Source organism: Diachasma alloeum, unplaced genomic scaffold (genome assembly GCF_001412515.2).
Source record: "Diachasma alloeum isolate Michigan unplaced genomic scaffold, Dall2.0 Dall_scaffold_00180, whole genome shotgun sequence".
Classification (NCBI taxonomy): domain Eukaryota; kingdom Metazoa; phylum Arthropoda; class Insecta; order Hymenoptera; family Braconidae; genus Diachasma; species Diachasma alloeum.
Window position 1 is genome coordinate 3,021,265 of NW_021680346.1, and position 24,719 is coordinate 3,045,983.

At 34.1% G+C, this 24,719-nt stretch overlaps 1 protein-coding gene across 1 annotated transcript in view; it reads left to right on the forward strand.

Annotated features, from left to right (window-relative positions):
* LOC107043770 (BMP-binding endothelial regulator protein) overlaps window positions 1-24,719 on the forward strand; it is a 60,800-nt gene that overhangs the window by 23,749 nt on the left and 12,332 nt on the right. The window contains exons 2-3 of the mRNA XM_015265394.1: window positions 3,109-3,223; window positions 13,571-13,662. Coding sequence (XP_015120880.1) covers window positions 3,109-3,223; window positions 13,571-13,662 — 207 coding nt within the window. The remainder of the gene's footprint in view (window positions 1-3,108; window positions 3,224-13,570; window positions 13,663-24,719) is intronic.

Below are 24,719 nucleotides of genomic sequence, written 5' to 3' on the forward strand. Positions count from 1 at the left end.
TTTGCCCCCCACACCCCCCCTTCTCCACCCCCAGACTTCATCACGCACTTATCATATAAAATAGTATACGCAACACGTGCGGACAGCAGGCGGTATCACTCGGGCGGCTGCGCCGCCCGAGTGAGTAACCGCCTGCTTTCCGCACTAGTTGCGTAATGTACTATTTTGATTATTAGTATCGCAATTTTCTAAAACGAATTATCAAAAAGATTTTTTTAAAATGTAGTTTATTAATGTGTCATAGTCTTCAATTTGCATCATACTAAAATATTATTGTCTCTACCAATTCGGAGCAAGATAATCGAAAAAAATCAAAAAATTGAAATTTTCAAAAAGCTTACTTTTTTTTCGTCATTATATTATGTGTATAATAACAAAAATTTAGATCAATCTATCAAAAATCCTGGTAAGGGACGCTTTTAAAGATTTTATGCCTGTACAACCACATGCTGTCAATGAAAAAAATTAAAAATCCATTTTTTCTCATTTTTTGCGTATAAAAAATGAGTACTAAAATCATCAGCATGGTAGGGACAATCTTCTGCAACTTTCAAATTTCACCGTGGTCTCCCCGTAATGTTCTTTCCTTACAACATCGGATATAACTTCTCAGATCATTTAAATCACGAGGCGATACTTAGGCACATGTGTCAAACGTGAGACTTTCCACGTTTACCGAGGATTATTTATGAAAAAATAGTAATCATGATTAATTTCATTGACTTCTGATTCTGAAGGTTTCATTTTTGATATTGAATACCGAAAATCCCGTCTTCACACTCATTTCGATAGAAATCTATCGAGTTCATAACGTAAATTATTTACGTTTTCATGTTGACATTAACAATAAAATTAACGACTTAATAAATGTCGTCATTTTATTTGCGGTTATGAAGTCAAAATGAGAAAATGAACATAAATTATGCAACTCATATCATCTTCAGTCCGTCTCTTCCACAAAAACTCATTACCAAATGCCGTGAAAATAGAACTAAGGAGAAGGCGAATTGAAAATAAAAAGGAGGGAACGATTGAAGGGGGAAAAAAGTGAGGATTGACCGTGCACGCACGTGTAAGTATATAAACACGAGTGACTATCTTGGCGTGTCGTGGCAGTAACACCTGCGAGACACGCCAAGGGCCCCCGGGGGCCTTCCATCGTCCCGGATCGAACGAGGTTGGGTCGACGATCTGAGCGACGACACCGGGGCAGCGGTTATTTTCACTCGTTTCAACAGAAATTTCATTCAACCACCGGGGAGACAAGGGAAATTAATTAAAGGAAGGTGATCGGTGAGGCCTGCGCTCGTCAAGATGATGGCAAAAGTGTTAATTTTATTCATCATCTGCTGATAATTTATAATACGAGTCTTCAGATAGAGAAAATTTCAAGTGTTTGAAAGAATATGATCTGGTGATCAATAATGATTCATTTTTAAACAATTATTTATATGATAAATGAGATGTCGGATTCAAATAAAACTCTCCATTAAAATTTTTGATATTTATTGTGATTCATTTTTCTATTTATTTACACTCATATTTATTTCAGTTTAAATATTTTAGTTTTATATAAAGCCTCTAGGCCATTCGAACAAAGTTTGTAGAATAAAAAATTTTTTTTTTCTGCGTGTAATTCACTGACGCCACCGATTGCGGCGCTGGGGTGGACTTCTCTGTTATGAAATATAAAGATGCGCGCGCGCATATTATACTATTACAAAATTTTGGATGAAATTTCCGGTACAATACACAATTTTCATCGCATTGTACAGTCCCACTGCAATTTCGAGGAATTTCATCAATGAAAGTACGAAATTTGATGGAAAAATTGATGGGAACTGCAAATTTCAGTTCAATGATTTCATGAAAATGAATAAGGGGCAGGAAAAATCGAGGGAATTTGTTCTGGAATTTTCAATTGATTGAGAATTATTGGTCTTTCAAATGCAATTCGAGTCTTGAGAGGGTCCGAATGTAGAATAATTTGACAGAACGAAATAATTCCCAAAAATTTTGATGACATTTCAACTGATGATAGTCCTATGACAAGAAAAAACAGAAGAGAACAAATTGCTAATTTGTTAGCAACAATAACTATACTCATTTATAAAAAATTGTCCACTTATTTTTCGAAAGTTCCTTATAAGGAATCAATGGCATTTCATGAATATTTTCATACATATAGACTTTAATAAGCTCAATTAATTGACATCAATTAAAATTCAATGTTCCATAGAGATTCGAAAAAATTGATATTTTTCCAAAAATCGATTTTTCAACGATCACTCAATAAATCGTCATCAAAATGGAATTAGTCATGGCTCAAAAAATTGATAACAATACCCTCTTAATTCTATCAGAATATGATGGGGGTGGCACAATTCGTTGTTGAATTACAGCACATTGTTTATACGATTTGAAAGAGAACATCGGTTTTTTCATGATTACTGAAAGAGTCATTAGTAACAGCAATTACTAAATCAGGGCTTGAAAAGTATATTTCAATGGCTTCTTAATCAAGTTGAAAAATGGTGAGAACAGCATCATTGCTTATCAAGTCACTCAATTCCGTCATGAGCTATTTATATCAAAATCTCTATCTCTATTACACTCAGGTACCAGTCTATTATGTTGAATGCTTATTCATATTGATTCATGGTCCCGACTAACTTCTGACAGAACCTGGGTTAAACTCTGGCTAAATCCTGAATGAACCCTGATTAAATCCCGGCTATACACTGATTAAACCTTGATTGAACCTTGATTAAACCCGGACTGAAAACGAATTCGAGTCTTGAGAGGGTCTGAATGTAGAATTATTTGACACAACGAAATAATACGAAAAATTTTGATGACATTGCAATTGATGATAGCACTATGACATGAAAAAATAGAAGAAGAGAATAATGAAATAAGAATTTAAAAAAGAGAATCCATGCGGAAGCAAATTGATAATTTATTAGCAACAGTAACTGTACTAATTTATAAAAATGCAATCATCCACTTATTTTGCATGGAATATCTTTTATTATTGTTGTCTTGAAGTTGAAATATTAATGGAGAATGCCAAATTTATAATTTTTTTTTTTTCAGTGAATTCGGGAGCACCTCGACATCATGGAGCTCACGACAAAGTGGCGCATGCCTTCGCCACTGACCCTGGCACTGGTCCTCCTCTCGGTTGCGCGACTATCCGACGCCGTGTCCGAGAGTATCATCGGTAAGAGACCTGTTTATTCTTCCGTTATGTGCACGTGTACTCTCAAATGTATAATATCAACTGCTAGCGTGTGAGAAATTTGAGAGGATCCGTGGAATGTGGGAATGAGGAAATCTAGGAACAATTGTCTGTCTCATAAAACAAACTGGGGGAAAAATTAGAATGCTCGAGGGAGAGAGGGTTCCGTGAGGATTATTCCGCTGGAGAAATTTGATCTTGACTTTTCTCGGATGCTCGTGCACTCGCAGGATACAATCATTCGATATGAGGAAAGTCGGAGTTAATTTCACTCACCATAATCCGGGAATTTATGCCCCTCAGAGTTTATCACCTCATCTTGCATTAAACTACCAGCATGAATGCATTAATTTTATTGCATCCTCGGAAAAATTAGCTTTTAGAATTATCCTATGAGTTTTGATAAATTGTCAGTGAGGTCGCGCACCAGCGTAATTGATGCAATTAGAAGCTAATGAAATTAATTCTAAATCAAGTTGAGGTTTAGGTGTTGTGGGGGCAAGCGGTTTCGATGTATTTCGATATAAAACAACATCATGTTCTCCTTTTATATTGTTAAAAAATATCGGCTGAAATTTTCGGTACACTTTTTAGAAATTTTTATCAACTTTCAGTTTCACTGCAGGGAGAGAAATGTTCAGTAAAAATTACGGAACTCACAGTTCGCTCAGCCATTATGGAATCGACTCAGAAAATTCAAGTGATGGTATCGTAATTTTTCACAGGAGATTCAGGTAAAAATTACGGAACGGTCTGGAAAAATTCTGTGATGTTAGATAAAATTCCGTGACAGTTCCGTAAAATTTCCCGAGTCGAAATTTTACCGGGTCTCCCAACGTAGTTTCAAGGTCCACTGATGGGTTTAGAAAATATGTTGTCCAGTGTACAGGCTCAAATGTACCGATTCAACCAACTTTCGACGTAAATACCGTCGCTTTTTTCCATTTTTTCCAGATTGTACGTTGAAATTAGGTTGAAACTAAACGTATCCCCAACGTTCCTCCACCGTACATTCTTTCCTTCCTTCCTTCCTTCCTTCCACAAACGTCATTAACGTTGAGGGTACTTTTAATATACGGTGGATATTGAGTGTTTTTCAACGTCCATGGGCCTTCACGTTGAGATAAGTTGAAAGTACGGTAAAAATTCGGCGGAGAATTTGGACATCAAAGCAGTGTAGGTTCAAAACGTTGAAACTACGTTGGGAGACCCGGTAGACTTTTGACTCGGGTTCCTACAACCACATTACGCTCCGGAATTAAGCTCTCAAACAAGTTTTACTTGTGTCAAGAAAATATTTTTTTGAAAATTATCAAAAAAGTATTTTTTTATGCCAAACATGCAGAGAGTGCACCGAAATGAAAAATTTTTGTCGCAAAAATAGATTTAGTAGTTCAAAAAAAAATTGCATTCTCTGTACACGCAAGAAATGTCATTTCTAGCACTACTCCTTCATTATTCGATTTTCCCATACGTATTTTGCTCCCGAAAAATATTTTTTTTATGCGAAACAAGGGATAGTAGTTTTTCGTTTTGACTGTCTAATAATTACAGACAAGAAATGAACCCTTAAATAAACTCATAATAATGATATGATAGCAATATTGTAACTTAGGGATAAAATATTTGTTGATAAATTTTCCTCTATATGAGATATTTTCATCCTGAAAAGACACCGTCTGGTGTGAATTATCCGCCTCTTCAGCCATATATTTCGTTGTTGTCGAAAGCAGAACAATTATTCATGTTTGTACTTTCAAATTCGAACCAAACAAATTCTTTTTTGGCAATTTTCACCTAGCGATTTTGTTGGCCCAAACAAGACTTGTTGGACAATGTGTTTGAGAATGTTTTCTCTCAGTGAAGGTAATTTTGTTTTGAATATTTCTCTCCGTGTGAAATTTCAAGGAATTTCGTAATTGAAAATTCAGAATTGCAAGGAAAAATTCATGAGAACAGTAAAATTCAGTTCAATTATTCCCTGAAAATGAGTAGAAATCAGGAAGATTCCGGTAAATATATTCTTCAATTTTCAACTGTTTGAAAATTCATCGTAATTCGTCTGTGAATATTCATGATTTTATTGAAAATTCACATAGGTTGAGGAATTTTCGCCTCAATACTGTTTAAAATTTCGGAATTTTATTGAATTTTCAGTAAAATCTGACATTTCTCGATTTTTATCTCCTTAAATCGCATTCAATGTCACTCTCCTGAAAACTACTAGTCGAATGTTCCTGGAATTAAAAATTTTCTAACAGTCTAGCGATAGGATCCCCGGCATGTACACTTATCTCTATGATTTTTTCATGCTTATTATAACCGGCACTCAATCATGTAGATCACGTTGCAGCCGCGTGAAGCCCACTTCACCCCCAAGTTATGATCTCACTCGAACCCCAATGACTAACCAATTTAAACAAAAATATTTATGTACACTGCACACTGAGAGGAAAAATTAGCTCTGCCGAAAAACTATATGTTCCAGGGGAGAATATTTGATGGAGTGAAACAGATTTACTTGAGGGAAATTAACCGACTTGATAGAAGGAAATTTAATATCCTTCACAAAAATTAAATTTTTGTCGTGATCATCAGAAATATCCCTAGAAGAATTCGAACTGTTGGCAGGGAAAAATATAATCTATTATAAGTGTTTATTGGACAAAAATATACACTACTCAATAACATTCACTTAATTAAACCGGAGCCTCATATAATTCTCTGCAGAATGAATGTATTTACCCGAAAGCCATATAAATGTCTCACGAGAACAATTTGCACTACGAAAATTATCTTGTTTTGGTGGAAGCTTTCTTTTTTCTCCGCAAGTTAATTGATTCAACACGACAAAAGATCTCTTCAGGGGAACATAATTTTTCAGCAGAACTAATTGCTCTGTCAGTGTGAGATGACCATTAATCTCAGAGCAAATCACACCGGTGACAAGTGGTATCGTTACCGAAAAATTACGCATTACAACGGCGTTAATTAATCCGTGGGTTACATGCCTCGACTTGTCTTCGCGCTTCTATTCTTAGTGCTGTATCACCATTATCTCCTGGTCTATTTGCACCCGAGCGACGGCTCCTGCTGAGGTGTATCGCGAGTCTCGCGTGTCTCTGACTGTCGGCTCATGATGGATTGTCGAGAGTATCAAAATTCTCTGCGGTGGGGCGACTAATAACAAGGGGGAGGGAGCGGAGAGAGGGAGGGGTGGAAAAAAATGCGCCTTCGACGGCGGTAGGTCGACAACAAATCTCCGATGTTGTATTAGTTAGAGAGGCGAAGTGCTCGCGCTTTTGTTCGATAGAGCGCGGAGAACATTTTCCTAGATAAGAGAGCGCGAATTTGCATGTACCTACACGCGCCTTGACACATACTCGAGGCGTATCCCCAGGTGGACTTGCCCCGTTAACATCCATCATGAAATGTTACTTTATAATATTTCTTTTTTATTGATGTTGGTTCATTGCTTGGAGAGATGATAAAACGAGATGTTAATATTTTGGGTAGGATTAGCGTCAAGGGTTGATGCTCTGTCATTACGCCCTTTTTCCTATCAGATTCGATATTCCTTTTTTCAATTAATTGTTTATAATCAGTCTCATTGCAATAAGCAATACGACCGATGAGAATCATATGTCCCAATTCATCAGCTGTTAAATTTTCATATTACAATAAATGATTTGCTCATGTTCTAATTCCTGTGTTCACTGAATAAGATTTTAATCATAATTACAATTCAATTCCTTCTAGAACACACGTTAGAGTGTGAATTTATGGAATTCAATGTTTGTTGATACTCTGGTAAAAGTGCGTGCCCACACTGTTATCAATTTTTAGTTAGTTCACACGGTAATTCAATTAATCTGTTGTTCATCTCATCAATATAATTTCGTGCTCAGAATATTGTCATCTTGTGTTTTCAGCACCAAATTAAAAATTAAAACTTCATTTGGAATATTGAGTCACTGCTTCTTTTTATTCATATCAGAAATTTTGTATTTGGATATTAATATTATTTGTTCAAAGTGAAAAAATCGATCATCATTTTCACTACATTGCATTCAGATTCTCCTATCCTTAACGTCAAAAATGTGAGATAATCTCATAATTCTAGCTATTAATTCTAGTCAACTTTTGTCGAAGAAAACCTTAGTAAACGCAATATTATGAAAGTAGAATTGTTCTATTTTCCTCTGACCTTAATTATTTGGACAACGATGATTCGTTTATTCATATTTCATAGAATGGTATTCAATTATCTTTTGTTTTTTAGGCGGGCTTCATAAAAATTCGACGCAAGACGATTGTAAACATGAAAACCGCCTTACTTTCTCCATTCGTTCGAGATATCTGACATGTTCGAGTTCTTATTTTCGATTCGAGATATTGCCCATGCTTTTTTTTAGAAAGGATAATAGAAAACAGTCAGCGGGGGGGGAGGGGAGGAAGAGGATTACAAGGGTTGATATAAAAGATTATTTGAAGGATTGAAAGAGAGAGTGATTTGGACGAGTCTGATTATATTTTTAAGAATGCAAAACAAAATTCAATGAAGACAAATATGTCGACAAGTGAAAGAAAAATCGACGAATTTCACTGTGCGACTGTTATTTTTCATCATCTTCTCATGAATCAATTTTTTTGATTTCGTAAATTTTTTAATTATCCTTGAAATGCATAATTTTCCAAAAAATATAATCCAACATTTTTTTCGCTGGACATTCCAAGACCTATAAAAAATATCTTGAAATCTGTCATTCCCAAGATGAATCGATCATAATCGAAAACATGGAATTTCACTCAATTAACTATTCCGAAATAACTCAAAAAAGCTGAAACAAAATTCAAGAATTTTTTCTTACAATTCTCCTAGCGATAAAAATATAAAACGTATCATTTGGTCCTGAGGAATGGAAGAACATGAACAATGGATGGATATATTCTGGATCACAATGGATATGAGAATTTTTGTTTTTCGCAAGTGAAAAATTTGTCGAGTTGAAAGAGAGAATGGTTTGATAGAAAGCAGTGTCTTAAATTGTTTCAAATTGTTGTCTCGTCATCGAACTGTATTGACATCAAAAAGGAGAAACAATTGCATTTCTTGCAACTCTGTCATTTTAGAAATAGTCGACATAACAAATTATTACTTTTTATCATCCTCTCAAAAATCCATTTCTTAAATTCTCACAAACTTTAAATTATCGTTGAACTGTGCAATTTTTCAAAAAATTTCATGCAATATATCACTTGTTGGACATTCGAAGACCCATAAAAAATATCTTGTCACCCGAAATTCCCGAGATGAATCGAAAATCATCAAAAACCTGTAATTTCACTCAATGATCTGCTCAAGCAATTCACAAAAGCTGAAGAAAAAAAATGCAAGAATTTTTTTCCCAGTTCCCCCAGCGATGAAACCCTCCTGAGAAATCAACGAATCTCTCCCGTATTACGAAAGAATGTAAATAAAATTTATCTGGTAATAAATCGCCGAGGGAATAGGCGCATTGAAACGTTTAAAAATGTGAAAAGTACATGAAGCTAGTGTGTAACGAGTAATAGGCAGGTGGCACATTGACGATTATTTCTCAAATGATTCACTCTCCATGTGCCTCACCTCGCCGTATCTCCATTCATTGTCTCACGTTTAGCTTGATGGCACTCTCTCAACCTAAATCATCTTTCGTAACTATCTGTCATGGACGTAATAACGGGAGGCAGTGCGTCATTGGTTGCAGAGAGTGCTGCGACACGCCCGGGAAAAGCGTCGGCGTTGGTGAGCATTCCGAGTGTTGATGGCAGTCTCTCACCTGCAACTCAGGGGAGGATTCATTAGGATTTAATTGTCAATGTTTTAAACGAAGTATTTTTCACTTCACTGCAGACTGCAGCGCAAATTGACTCGTAGGATTTAACCTGCACGATTTGACCTTCATGATTTCATTTATCGGAGTGAATATTGTGAGTCAAGATAACTTGACCCACACGATTTCACTTGAATTATGTAATTTTATGACCGCAACTGACTTCATGATTGATTTTTTTATTTATTTTATAGATTTGTTATAGATAAGTGGTATCTCATAGGTCAAATATCGCGGGTCGAATCAATTTGACCCATTATAATTGACTCAAAATACATGATTTTGTGAGTGTTAATTGACTTTATACATGATTTTATTGAGTTGGGTGAGAATTTGGGGGACAAATAATCATGGCAAATCGTATGGGTCAAATGTGATGGTTCAGATCAATTTGACCTATGATATTTGACTCAATTGACGTGGTTTTTGATATGGAGTCTTTGGATGACATTTTCAAATGGAATTTTAAATGAAGTCATTTTTATGTAAATACAATGCAATTGTTCACCCAGCATTTAACCTTTACAATTTGATTCTCAAGATTAGATTCATCGGAGTAAATATTGTGGGTTAAGTGAACTTGACCCACACGATTTCACTTGAATTACGTGATTTTATGACTGCAACTGACTTCATGATTGATTTTATAGATTTTTATAGATAAGTGATATCTCATGAGTCAAATATCGTGGATCAAATCAATTTGACCCATTATAATTAAGTTTTAAATTAAGTCATTTTGACGTGAATACAATGCGATGATTCCCTCAGGGTTTAACCTTTAGGATTTGACTTTCATGATTCAAATCATCGGAATGAATATTATGAGTCAAGTGAACTTGACCCACACGGTTTCACTTGAACTACATGATTTTGTGACTGCTACTGACTTCATAATTGATTTTATAGATTTCAGTGATATCGAATGGGCCAAATATCAATGGTCAAATCAATTTGAGCCACGATAATTGACCCAAATAACGTGGTTTTTATAGGACATCTTTGGATTATGTTAAATAAAGTCTTTATCATGTGACTACAATGTTATTTGACCCTCAAGATTTGATTCGTCCGTGTGAATGTTGTGGGTCAAATGGAATTGATCCACTCGATTTGATCTGAATATGTTATTACACATCACATGATTTCGTGACTGGAACTGACTTCATGATTGATTTTATTGATTCAAGTGATATCTCATGGATCAAATATCATGGGTCAAATAAATTTAACCCATTATATTTGACTCAAATGACGTGATTTCGTGAGTGCACATGACTTCGTAATTGTTTTTTTAAATTTGGGTGACAATGTGTGGGTCAAATAATCATGGGAAAAATTGTATGGGTCCAATATCAATAGTAAAATAGTGTGGGTCAAATATCATGAGTCAAATCAATTTCACGCATGATGTTTGACTCGTTTAACAAGATTTGATAGCTTCTATCTTTATAAACTCCATCCTTTTTCATGATATCGCATGTATTAGATAACAATGACAGAATACTGTGAGTCAAATTTCATGAGTCAATCCATTTTGACCCATGATATTTCACCCAAATATCACCGAGATGATAAAAAACTTGACATCATGCAAGTTTCCAATCCTCAACTGGAACGCCGCGCACACTTGTGCTTGCACATGGATCAGACAGGATTAGCCGAAGTGAATGCCCGATTACCTCTCATTCTTCCTCATTTAATCACAAATGTTTTGATTAAAGTCCCCATCTCCATTCCAACTTCACTTTTAATAGAGGAATTAATCATCGCCTCATTTAAATCGATACAAAATCAATTATTTTCTTTTTACAGTACTTAAGATAAGAAAGTTGTTTGCATTCACTCTCAATAAATTCATAATATAAAATGTAATTAACTCACGATCGAGCCTCCCTGATTGAATCATTAATTTCCTATTTTAATTGAAATTGAGTTGCTTGTTGATGGTAATTAATTGAGTTAATCCAGAGGGTTTGCATTAGTTTTCTCGCGGCGTTGAAAATTCCGGAATTTCTCTTACATTCTTTACCATCATTCCCCTTATTTTACAATGTTTAGATGAATTATTACAAAATTATGGGTACCATCCCATATACCCGTGCCTATTAAAATCCCCTGCAGGCAGTCGTGTTGTTTATGCCTGATAAAACGCAAAATATCGTGTCATGCGTGGCCTTGCCTTGTTCGCAAGGTTTAAACTGCGCTCTCAGTCCCGGTGATAAACTCGACGCGAAAATAAAAAATATGAGAATGAATGGAGATTCCTATGGTAATGTTTTCGTGTATTGGGCCACCATGGAATTGGTAGATTTTGAACACGAGGTGATAACCTCAGATTGCCGTAGGTGCGGATTTACGTTGATAATTATTGGGATTTTTGTTAAGAAATCTTTGTTGTCGACTTTTTTTATTTGACTTGAACACTCAATGAAATGACATATTTGTCATGAGTATTCTGTGTTGTACAATATTGATTGAATTCATTACTGTTGGAATATTCGAGCAACTCTTCTATTATTGTAGAAACAGTTCTAGAAAGGGACTAATTTACGATCCGTTGTGCTCTGCAATGGAGAGCGGTTTAATTCTAAACACATGCTGAAATTTGAAGGAGGACTGTGTCCTCTTGAGTCGTTAAACTTTATTATTTTTGTTTTTCATTTTCCCAGTGAGTTTTCACTTGGCTATTGCTTTTAGTCTTAGGACAGCGGTCCTCTTGTACAGACGTAGCTTCCTCGTGCAAATAAAGAGATTTTAAGGATATCCAAGTAATTTGGCTATTTTGTCTCCAGTGAAATGCTTTTTTACTTTTGTCATCGAGCCTCACAGCTTTCATTTGAGCCCCATTTGACCCTAAGTTTCCGGACATTTTACAAAGATTTTATTATTTAAACTTTGCAGGTCTGAATTTGAATATTGATATTGAACTGTTAGAAAACATTATAAAAATCTGAAGAAATTTTAGAAAGTTTACTTTTGGAGGAAGATTGATGAAATAATTGAAAAGTTGCCATTTTTGAAAATTATGAGCCTTTTCTATAAATAATTTATAAACAATCAATTTTCTGCCATAAAAATCATTTGTTCGGAATCGTAACAAATTTATTCATATTCAGAATTTTACCATAAATCGATTTCATTCCTAAAAAAAAGAAGGTTTCCGAAAGTTTAAACAATTTTAATTATTTATTTATAAATAACGAATGTTTAAAAAATAATAATTCTGTGCACAATGAAATTTGAATGACACTGAATATTCATGATTGTTTTCAAATTTTTCTCACGCAATTTGATTGACAAATTTGATAATTGAATATAGTTGAATCTATAGTGTGATCTGTACCAAACTGTAAAAGATACTTGGATATCCTTAATAGAGTATCTCATTGTTTTGCCACATTTATTTATTCACTTGCACCCATATTCCATTAATTACGATATACTTTACATCATCAAATTTGATCCTGTAATTGGATCTGTGCTGTTGGGTCTTTATGAAATGAAAATAAAAAATGAGAATTGAACATATTTGAATTTAATTCATTTTATTTAAAACAAATGAACAGTTCGTTTTGTACTTGAAGTGAATGTATCATTCATTTCATGTAATTCAAACATTTTCATTGAGGCAAATATATTACTGCTGAATACAAATTCTAATTTCATGAGTAGTTAACTAGTAATTTTTAGGAAATATTGAGTTTTATTTAAGGGAAAAGTGAAATTTCAAAACTCTCCGAAAATTCAACGACATTCCAAATTATTGTGCAGAAAAAAGGCTATTAAAAATAATTATTGAGAACATAATTATCCTGAATTTTTAATTAACTAAAGATTCATGAATGAATTTATCTGAATTTTCTCCATTTCTCTTTATTTTTGTGGAATAATTGACATGAAATTGTGAATTCGCAACAACAAAAATTCCTTAAAATCTCATTTGATAAAAATTTTGACCAAGTCTAGCAAAAACAAATGGATTTGTAGATTAACAAAATTAATGAAGTGAATAGAAAAAATTTCAAATAAATATTTTAATCAATCTCAGTAAAAATATCATATTTGTGAGAATATTATATTCGTCTCAACGTGTTAATATTAGGGGGATGATGTCCGGAGAATTTTTAGATGATGCCACTTAGAGGGAACAATGCTTGCGCACTCCTCCGCGATTAATGCCCCTCATTTGTCACGAAATACGAATTTCGGGGTATTTTGGGACGGCAACCGGACATCGCGGTGGTAACCCACATCTGATGTATCAAATATTCGGGGCTTATTCAATTACTGATAGTTCTATCTGCGGAGATAATGGGGATGAGGTTAAATCGAGCATGAAAACAACGCGTGATTTGGAATTCCTTTCTCATGAATCTGCTCCAATCTACTGTTTTGAACTCGCGATTAATTGATTAGTTGATTAATTGATCCAAGCTTTTGGTATTTTCAGGTAGTCGCGAGACCTGTGACGTCGAGGGAGAGGACTTCACCGTCGACAAAATACCAAGAGTCAACACAAAGTGCTTCAACTGCATTTGCAAGGTAAATGCATGTTTAAAAAATAGTGTCTCGTGATGAGATATTTTTTTCCGCTTTTTGAAGATCATTGTGTCCCCAAATTTCAGTGTTTTTAGTGGATAAAATTAAGACATTGAGACATGCATTCTAGACATTCTAGGTGACTGGTTTTGCCACGTACTTTATTTATTTTTGCTTCAAAAGGGAAACTTCGTAATCGCGCAAATTTAAGTTTCCAATTTTTTGTGTTGGGGTAGATAAATATAGTCTAGAAAGTCGGAATATGCGATTTTTAGATGTCGTCTATACAATATATCTGGTCTTTTTTCTTAATTTTCTGTCGAAAATTTCTCATCAAGAATCAATCGAAAATCATGACTTTTTCCATGAATACAGAATTTAATAAACTTTATTCATTGGCACCAATTCAGTAGTTTCCTTGAGTTTTTTTAGAAATATTTCCGAAATTAAGGGGGATAGCGACATTTTCATAATAACCTTTTTGTATGGCGACTGGCCAATAGCCAATTTCCATACAGATTCGAAAAAAATGATATTTTTCCATAAATCAATTTTTCAACCATCACTCAAAAAATTGTTATTAAAATGGAATTAATCATGGTTCAAAAAATTGATCACAGTACCCTCTTGATTCTATCAGAATATGATGGGGGTCGCACTATTCGTTGTTGAGTTGCAGCACATTGTTTATGCGATTTGAAAGAGAAAATCGGTTTTTTCATGATTACTGAAAGAATCATCAGTAATAGCAATTAAATCAGGGCTTGAAAAGTATATTTCAATGGCTTCTTAATCAAGTTAAAAAATGGTGAGAACAGCATTATTGCTTATCAAGTTACACAATACCGTCATGAGTTTTTATATCAAAATCTCGATCTCGATTAAATTCAGGTACCAGTCTATTATGTTGAATACTTATTCATATTGATTCATAGTCCCGACTAATTTCTGATAGAACCTGGGTTAAACTCTGGCTAAATCCTGAATAAACTCTGATTAAATCCCGGCTATACACTGATTAAACCTTGATTGAACCTTGATTAAACCCGGACTGAAAACGAATTCGAGTCTTGAGAGGGTCCGAATGTAGAATTACTTGACAGAACGACATAATACGCAAAATTTTGATGACATTTCAATTGATGATAGTACTGTGCCATGAAAAAATAGAAGAAGAGAATAGTGAAATAAGAATTTAAAAAAGAGAACCCATTCAGAAACAAATTGCTAATTTATTAGTAACAATAACCATACTCATTTATAAAAAAATGCAGTTGTCCTCTTGTTTTACTCGTTTTGCATTTTTGTATCACAATTTTTTAAAAAGTGAGTCAGAATAAAACATCTTGATTATACCCACTGAGAGAATTAGTCTCGCAATAAATCACTGAATTTAATTGAATTATAGTCCTATAAATCACAGCTGCAGTATAACGAGAAAGCTGGAAGGAATATTTTGATTTTTCCGACGATTAAGCTGTTCTGTTATCTCCAGTTCGATCAATTTCATCCATTCTACCTTGTGAGTCAATATCGCGTGTTTTAATTACATCCACCGATTGATTTACGATTTTCTTAATTAACAATTCGGTTGATTAACCCCGACTCAACATCCAATAAATCATCTGTTCGATTTCAACGGGGGAAGTTCGAGTATTTGGTATACGAAATTTTTCCATTGCACTCATCCACTCTATTAACTCATCTGATTCATCCAATTGATTACAATATCGTCAATTGGAGGATGAGTTGTGCGTGAAATATTTACATTCGTGATTCAGAAAAGTGTTATGACCAGGGACTGGCATTGTCAATTATAATTAATGATACCAAATTATTTAATTGCTAAGAATAAAAAAGTTAAATTTTCTTAGAAGAGAAAGAATTGTGAAATTTGAAATTGCATCTGAAAATGCAATGAAATTCTGACTTTTTCTGGGAAAAATTATGTAATTGTCTGAATTTTAAATTAAAATGTGAATATTCAGGACTTAATTAATTGAATAAATTGAATGAATTGTGAATTCTCGATTAAGTGAAGAATTCCAAAATACATTTACCTAATTTTTCTAATTTCAATTCAATTTTCACGGAAAATTAAACTGAAATTTACAGTTTTCACTGAATTTTTCATCAATTATTGAATTTTATAATGACGAAATTCGTTGACATTTCAGTGGAATTGTCACTTGATAAAATATTCAATTGAGAATTTCTACCGGAGTTGAGGAAATTATGAAGCCCAATTACAGAAAAAAGATAATTAATTAATCAAAATAGGAAAAACATTTCTAGTTTCCATTAAAAAATTATTTCATTGTCAGGAATAAAAAAACAAATTTCTTTAGAAGAGAAAGAAATGTGAAATTTGAAATTCCATTTGAAAATCCAATGAAATTTCGATTTTTTTTACGAAAAGCTCGTTTCAAGATTTTTGTAAAAAATTTCACAAAAAAGTTCTCATTTTCAGCATTCTCTAATTAAACCTAGTATAATTGTACTTAAATCACAATTTTGACCATTTCAATAGAATTTCCATTCTCAAATTAAGAAAATTCCAATTTGGATACATATTTTAGTTTTTGAAATATGAATAATTATCAATTTAAGAAAGTGAATTTTCTTAATTGTTTAATTTGTTGAATTGATAATTTTTCATATTTCAAAATTAATCTACTCGTATTTCTAAACTGTTTCTGAAATTCACAATTCCATCTCAACGCAATTCATACCGCCTGTTATTAAAAGTCCATCACCCAACGCCTTGACTCAATTAATGTTGAATTAATGTTCAATCAATCTTGAACTTTATCCCATATGAATGCTCTCCTTTAACCCATAAACTTTTTTCTCTGTGAATACATAATCAGACCTTCCCATGAACAATTAATAAAACAATGGCACCATCTTCCAATGTCCCTACCTCCGTTTATGACGATATTTGCCTCACGATGACGAGTTTGAATGCGAAATTCATTATCTACAAACCACTTCATCCGCATATAAATAACCGCACGTCTGAGGGCCAGGGTGATCACGGGGTATACCCAGTGTGTCATCCGTTCTATTCAAACATAGCTTAAACAAAAAAGAAACATTGAAACATAAAGCTGGCAGTGTAGGTGTGCGCCATATAGTCCTTGGACTAGAATTAACTTGAGTGCAAGTACGCACGGGAGAGTACGAATGAGACGGAAGTGAATTTGGCATTAAATCGAAAGATGAAAGTGCATCGAAGGAAACAAAGAGCAGGGGCGAGGTATTCCCCAGCAGCAGCACAAAACATTTTTAAAGGATTACCAGAGATTATGCTCCATCAAGAAATTATATGCTCCCCTGAAGAGATCTTCGGTCGTGTTGAATCAATTTACTTGTGGACAAAAAGAAAGTTTCCACCAAAACATGATAATTTTCGTAATTGTAATTGTTCTTGTGAGACTTTTTTATGTCTTTCGGGTAAATACATTCGTTCTACAGAGATTATATGAGGCTCCGGTTTTATCAAGTGAATGTTATTGAGTAGTGTATCTATGTCCAATAAACACTTATAATTTCTATGGAACAAATGATAATTTCAAGATGAAACTGCAATTTTCTTGCCGAAAACTGTGTTATTGGAAAAACTTGATAATTTCGAGGAGACAATTTTTTTTGGGAAAAAAAAATTCGTTCCTCGTCAATGTATTCTTTCTATGGTATAAACCTATGGAGTTGTCTCAGATCAAATGATTGTCGTACAATAGATTATATTCTTTCCTGCCAACAGTTCGAATTATTCTAGGGATATTTATGATGATCACGACAAAATTTAATTTTTGTGAAAGATATTAAATTTCCTTCCATCAAGTTGATTAATTTCCCTCAAGTAAATCTGTTCCACTCCATCAAATATTCTCACGTGGAACATATGATTTTTTGGCAGAGCTAATTTTTTCTCTCAGTGTTCTATGGGGAATTCTATTAGACTTCTATTGAACTCCTGTTGAAAATTTCTGTAGTTTTACGAAAATAAAACTACAAACTCTGCGATTTTGCTACTGGAAAATGTGCAATAGAAAAACAGTAAATTTTTATGTTTTTACACAACTTTTTCTATAGAAGACATTTTCTATAGAAAGTCCTCGACATGAATTTTCTAGGATTTTTCACTCTATTCTTCTCGTCTTTTCATTAAAAAAATTAAACAAAGAACTTGGAAAATTTACGCCGAGAAATTTCTATAGAAAATATCTTAATAGAATAAGATTTTTTCTGTCAAATATTTTTCACTGAACATTTCGATAGTTTTACTGGCGCTTTTTTTATTAAAAAATATTCAACAGAATCCAGTTCAAAGAAAAAAAAAGAATTTTATCTTTCTATACAATTCTTTCTATCAAGATATTTTCTATAGAAAGCCCTCGACATGAATTTTCCAAGATTTTTCGCTCATTTTTTTTGTTTCTTCATTGAAGAACTGAAGCAAAAAATGGGAAAATTTAAGCCCAGAAATGTCTGTAGAAAATATCTTAATCCAATGAGTTCTATAGAAAAATATAATTCTATTAACTTCTTCTATAGAATATTTCCCATTGGAAATTTTTTCAGCGTGACTGCGATTTTTTTATGAAAAATATTCAACAGAATCCAGAATCCAGTTCGTAGAAAAAAAAGTCGAATTTTATCGATAATTTCTATCGAGATATTTTCTTTAAAAACTCCTCAACATGAATTTCCCAAGTTTGTTCCACTCTATTTCTTAAAAAAAAATCTTACAAAAAAATTTTTCTTCAAAATACTTTTTTATTAAGAAAATTAAATTGAAAAAACTGAAAATATGAGCTGTGGAATTTCTAATAGAATCGGCCAAAACCTAATAGAAAATTGAAAAGAAATTCATCAGCATTTTTCCGCGAATTCTCTAGATTTTTCTATGAAATTTTTCCGTACGCACGCAGACACTCCCTGGACTATCTATCACTCGTTCCAATATCCTAAATAATTTTTACAACAGAAATGATATTGAAAGCCGATCAGTTCTGCTGTGGCACACTCCCTCCCTCATTTTATGATCGATCGCGTCCGAAGATCGTCGTCCGCTTGATCCCCCGGTTGAGGTTTAATAATAACAAATAATTATGTCACAGCGTGCGCGCGGGTTGGCTTGCCCAGTTGAGAGCGGAAAAACAACGGATAGTGCATTTGTTTGCACATGTACTTTCCAATGTTTTCTCACATACAGCATAATTGAACTGAGGAGAGTTCAGCATTACCCCCTTCTTCGTGATGAGATTGGAAACGTGACGAGTCAATGAACCAAGCTGGGTCAGATAAGTAGGCGACGGCTGTTGTCTCATTATTTCTTCTTATTTCTTCTCATTTTCTTGTTTTGCTACCACTCCTTGATTGAATCAATTTGAAATCACGATGAGGGCGAATGAAATCATTTAATCTACCGGAATTTGACCCTTGTGATGTTAGGAATACGACTTGACACATAGTGCTTGACTTGTATGTCACTGTGAAAACTCGTGTCTTGAAGACGTCTTCATTTACGGTATATTAAGACATCTTCAAGATTTTATAGAGATTCGAAACAATTGATATCTTTTCAAAACCGCAAAAAATTGATAACAATGCCCTCTTGATTCTATCAGAATATGATGGGGTCGCATAATTCGTTGAGTTATCGCACATTGTTTATGCGATTTGAAAGAGAAAATCGATTTTTTCATGATTACTGAAAGAATCATCAGTAATAGCAATTAAATCAGGGCTTGAAAAGTATATTTCAATGTCTTCTTAATCAAGTTGAAAAATGGTGAGAACAGCATCATTGCTTATCAAGTTACACAATACCGTTATGAGCTTCTTATATCAAAATCTCTATCTCTATTAAACTCAGGTACCAGTCTATTATGTTAAATACTTATTCATATTGATTCATGGTCCCGACTAACTACTGACAGAACCTGAGTTAAGCACCGGGTAAATCCTGAATAAACCCTGATTAAAGCCCGGCTGTACACTGATTAAACTTTGATTGAACCTTGATTAAACCCGGACTGAAAACGAATCCGAGTCTCGAGAGGGTCTGAATATAGAATTGGTTGACAGAACGAGATAATACGCATAATTTTGATGACATTTCAATTAATAATACAGTCAAGGCTTTATATAAGATACCTTAGGGACAGTAGAAGAGTGGAACTCCGGGGATCCGTATACCCCACTACGCACGCTTATAGAGAGGAGAAAAATAGGAATCAGCGATTTGGAATAAGACACCTCGCTCGTTGCGACCGAATTCTATGGAATTTTCATCTCTACTGAATGGATATTGATAACTAATCAATTTATACGAGTTTAATGTTTTGAATTCGCATAGCTCGCGTTCCCTTTCCTCTCTAAACATAACTCCGCGTGATAGAATGGCAGCTGATGTTGGGGGATTGTTGGGGGGACTTGAGAATAATCACTTCTGGACAGCTGAAGTATAAATTATTGAAAGAACGTAAATTAATTGAATTTTAATTAGGCTTTATTCTATCAAGATCATTCTGCGTCATCATTTTAATAATTATAGCGTCGAAGAAAAGAGGTGACCCTTGGGATCGTTTAACCCTTCTGATTACTTCAGTTGACTCTCACGTTTGAACTCTTGACCCTTAAGGTCATTTGACCTTTAAGATCACTTCGTTCGTCCCTCCCGTTTGACCCTCAATTCCGCTTGATCTTTATAATCACTCTTTTTCTGTCATAGGTATCTTATAAGAAGCCCACGGAACTAAACATTCGGGAGGCGATAAAAGTGCCGAGAGTGGGAGTAGGTTTCGAGCGCTCGGAGCTCGAGGTATCTTATATGAAGCTTCGGCTGTAGTAAAATAAAAACTAAAAAAAAGGAGAACCCATTCGGTAGCAAATTGCTAATTTATTGGCGACAATAACTGTATTCATTGATAAAAAATGCAATTGTCCACTCATTTTCTATGTATCATTCAGTTTTATAATGCACCTATGAGTATATAAAATTGAATACTTTCCATCTTCAATTCCCCTCCGCTTGTCTTCATACCTACTAATGCCTCACCTCTTTCTCCCCATACATTTCACTCACGTTTACACGAATATTAATACGAATACACCGCAGACACGACGTGATCACGTTACCAGAGTGCGCGTGCACCCATTTTCTCAATTTTCCCCTCCGTCCCGCACGCTCAGCAGAAAAATATCGAAAAAAAAGTGTGATGCCCTCGACTCTCCGCATCGTCTCCGTCGACTCTTCTTGCCTCTTGGGCGCGAGTCGATAATTAACGAAGGGGCTTTGACGAGCAAGAAATCATCCCGACGACTGCAGAAACGTTTCCTCCTCTCTTTCTTTGTCTCATTCCCTTCGAGAAGATGATTACGAATTCCTCCGGTGGTCAACACCGCGGTTTTTTTCGTCGCTGAACTGTTCACGTAGGATTTCGGTGTAGTTATCTAGAGTTTTTTCGTTAATTTGTATTGTGAACACTGCAGAAAGGAATTATCCATCATTACTTGACTTATTCAATTGATTCGTCAGATGCTATCCAAAATTCGAGTGCAAATGACTGTTTGTAATTAATTTCTGAGAATTTTCGCATTCGTGCGGCTACGGTAATTGAAAAATGTCTCTAATGAAACAAAAATGTCATGCAACAAGTGGCAATCGTTGACAAAACCGCGAGCAAATCATGAATAGAGAACAGCCCATTGAAGGAAATGTAAATTTGACTTGAGCATTAGACTTGAAAGAATGCAAAAAGAAGTGATGAAGTGCGAAGAACAATGTAACATTCCAAGACCAACCCCCATACATTTTGAAATGACAATTTTTTTAATGAAAATTGAAATTGCTTTTACTTTCAATGAATATGCACATTAAATTTCGAAGTCATCTATAAAAGAGGGAAATTTCAACATGCACTGAGAAAAAAAATATTTCACCTGAACATTAATTAATATAAAATGTTAAGTTGTATGGTGAACACTGTAGAAGGAAATTATTCATCATTAGTTAACTTATTAAATTTTTCTGTAACGGAGCATGATTTTTTTGTCGATCGAATCGTAAAATATCCTCCACAAACAGGTTTTTTTTCATTGAATTACATTTCGCTCCACGATTATCTTTCTTACAGCCGGGATAGCTATCAATATTAAATTTCATCGATATTAAAAGGATATGTGACTTAGCTTGATAAAGGTTTAAATGTATTTACCAAAATTTAAAAATAGTTTGATATTGTTAACTTAAAATTTCAAATTAATGATGAATTAAATATTTGATAATATGAAATTGAAAATTTTTCATTCAGTAAATAATTCCAATTTCTTGAGGAGGATTATGGATTGATCGAATAATTGGCAATCTTACTACCTAAATTATTGGTTAATAAAATATTTAAAAAATTGAGAGTAATATTAACTAAATGATGGGGTCAGAATTTAACAGTAATTATGATTTATAGATATGACTATCCACAGTAAAATTTGCCACGATTTTCTAGGTAATTTTTATCCAACTTTTTTTCCGTGTAGTGTTTTCATGCGGAAGGAATTGAATACCTTATCAAATATATTATAGTAACGATAAGATATTATAGTAAAGAAGTTCTTATAGTAAATTTCATTAGAGTGTCATTGAATAGAATTTAAGGAAGAAATGGTTATAAAATTCCAAGTTTTAAGTAGAATTCACGGAAATTCATGAGTTTTTAGCGGGAGTGAAATAGAAATTTTACAACTTGATTCGCAAACAAAATGACATGAATTTTCAATTTTTGCCTGAATTTTCCTGATTTTTCAGAATTCTCAGAGAATAATTGAAAAATCAAGTTTTTTATTGAATCCCAGATCGTTTGAACAGAAAATCAATGGAATATTTGATTTTTCAATGACAAGGTTTCCTGAAATTTCAAGGGAATTTGACAACGATAAAAATTTCCTGATTTTGGCACGGAAAATTCAGGAGAAAATTTTTAACAGTGTACCCCCCTCAACAATATATAAAAAATATATATAACACGGTTAAAAATATATAACCAATTGCATATATTTTATATATATTTTAAATATACATTGGGCTAATTTAAGATATTTTTCAATATATTTTTCAAAATATTAATTTTTCCGTGTGGGTAGATCCATTTAAATTGGAATTCCAAGATAGACCTCATTGAGTCATTCCCCCAGTTATGCCTTTTCTTCTAGATGTAGAGATACAGATGGAGAGTCGTTGGCGTTTGTATTTCGCTACTGCGACACCTTGCGGTGGCGTCTCTATACTCAGGTTGCCATAACCTCCCTAATTGACATCTCATACACTCTTCTCAAACAAGTCTTACTTGTGCCAAGAAAATGGTTTTTTGAAAATGATCAAAAATAGGATTTTTTTGTGTCAAACATGCAGAGAGTGCGCCGGAATAAAAAAATATTGTCGCAAAAATAGATTTAGTATTTCAAAAAAAATTTCATTCTCTGTACACNTCTCCGACTCACGTGCCTCGTGCGCCTGTACTCCACCAGCGTTGAATTCAGCACTTCTCCGCCTTAGCACGTAATATACTATTCTAGCACTACTCCTTCGTTATTCGATACTCCCATACGTATTTTGCTCCCGAAAAATATTTGTTTTATGCGAAACAAGGGATAGTAGTTTTTCTTTTCGACTGTCTAATAATCACAGACAAGAAATGAACTCTTAAATGAAACAGTAATAATGATATGATAGAAATCTTGTAACTTAGGGATAAAATATTTATTGATTATTTTTCTCACTCGGATCGCAGCCAATCAGAGCGCAGTATTTGAGGCTGTCAAACAGTTTTACTTCGGAAATTTCTAAAAAATTTCCAACGAAAATTCACTAGTAGCTTTTCAAATGTTTCTCATCTTTCAACGCACTTCACGTTTAATATTCTGTGTGACAGATAAACAAAAAAGTGGGTTGCAGAAAAATCCCTCATGCTTCGCACTCGGGATTTTAAACCTGTAAAATTTAACACAATCGTTCCTAGGCAACGAAGCTATCGGAAAATATACGACAATTTTGAAGCACTAGTGATATTTACTACTGATAAATTTTCCTCTATATGAGATATTTTCATCCTGAAAGGCACCGTCTGGTGTGAATTATCCGCCTCTTGAGCCAAATATTTCGTTGCTGTTGAAAGCAGAACAATTATTCATGTTTGAGACTTTCAAATTCCAACCAAACAAATTCTTTTTTGGCAATTTGCAACTAGCGATTTTGTTAGTCCAAACAACACTTGTTTGACAACGTGTTTATTTTTCTCTCAGTGTACCTAATCAATTTTCTTGAAATACAAAACTAGTAATGAGTGAATTTTAATATTATTGTAATCATGACTAAAAAATTTTCCCGACACTCCGAATAGTTGCAATTTTACCCCTGGAATCCACCTGTCCTATCTCTCCGTGCACGAAATCCGATACATTTGACATTTGAATGAGGAAAGGGAAGCTCCTCACAAATACATGAGGTGATAGATCAGCGCGCGTCCTGTCTAGTCACTCAAGACCTCAACAAAACAATCGCCCCAACTAATTCAAACATCACTTAGCGACTCACCTCCAATTAATCAAAGCGAATTAACACGGACAACGCTGAAGTAAATTCCGGATAATACCCGCTATAATTCAGTCGTCTTATTTCCCTCATAAACATCGAGACTAGACCTGGCGGGGGAAAAAACCGCGAAAATGTGGTTAATGCAGCTTGAGAAAGAGAATAAGAAAAGTGACTCGACTATTATGGAGGAAGTAAGTTCATCGAGGTGCTCTACAAACTGGGATGCGCAGAGGGCATTGAGATTAAATAGAATAAAAGGAGTGATGATATATTATGGAGGGAATATTTTACTCGTTACCCAACGCTGAGGAATATTTATACGCGCCTCGACCTCGAGATGTTTATTTTTTCAACTCGAACTTCTGGGTCTACTATTTTTTTCCACCATAGACACGATTCGAAGGGGAAAATGTGTATATCTCATAAATTCGGTCCCGCGGTGCGGATGAATAAACATATT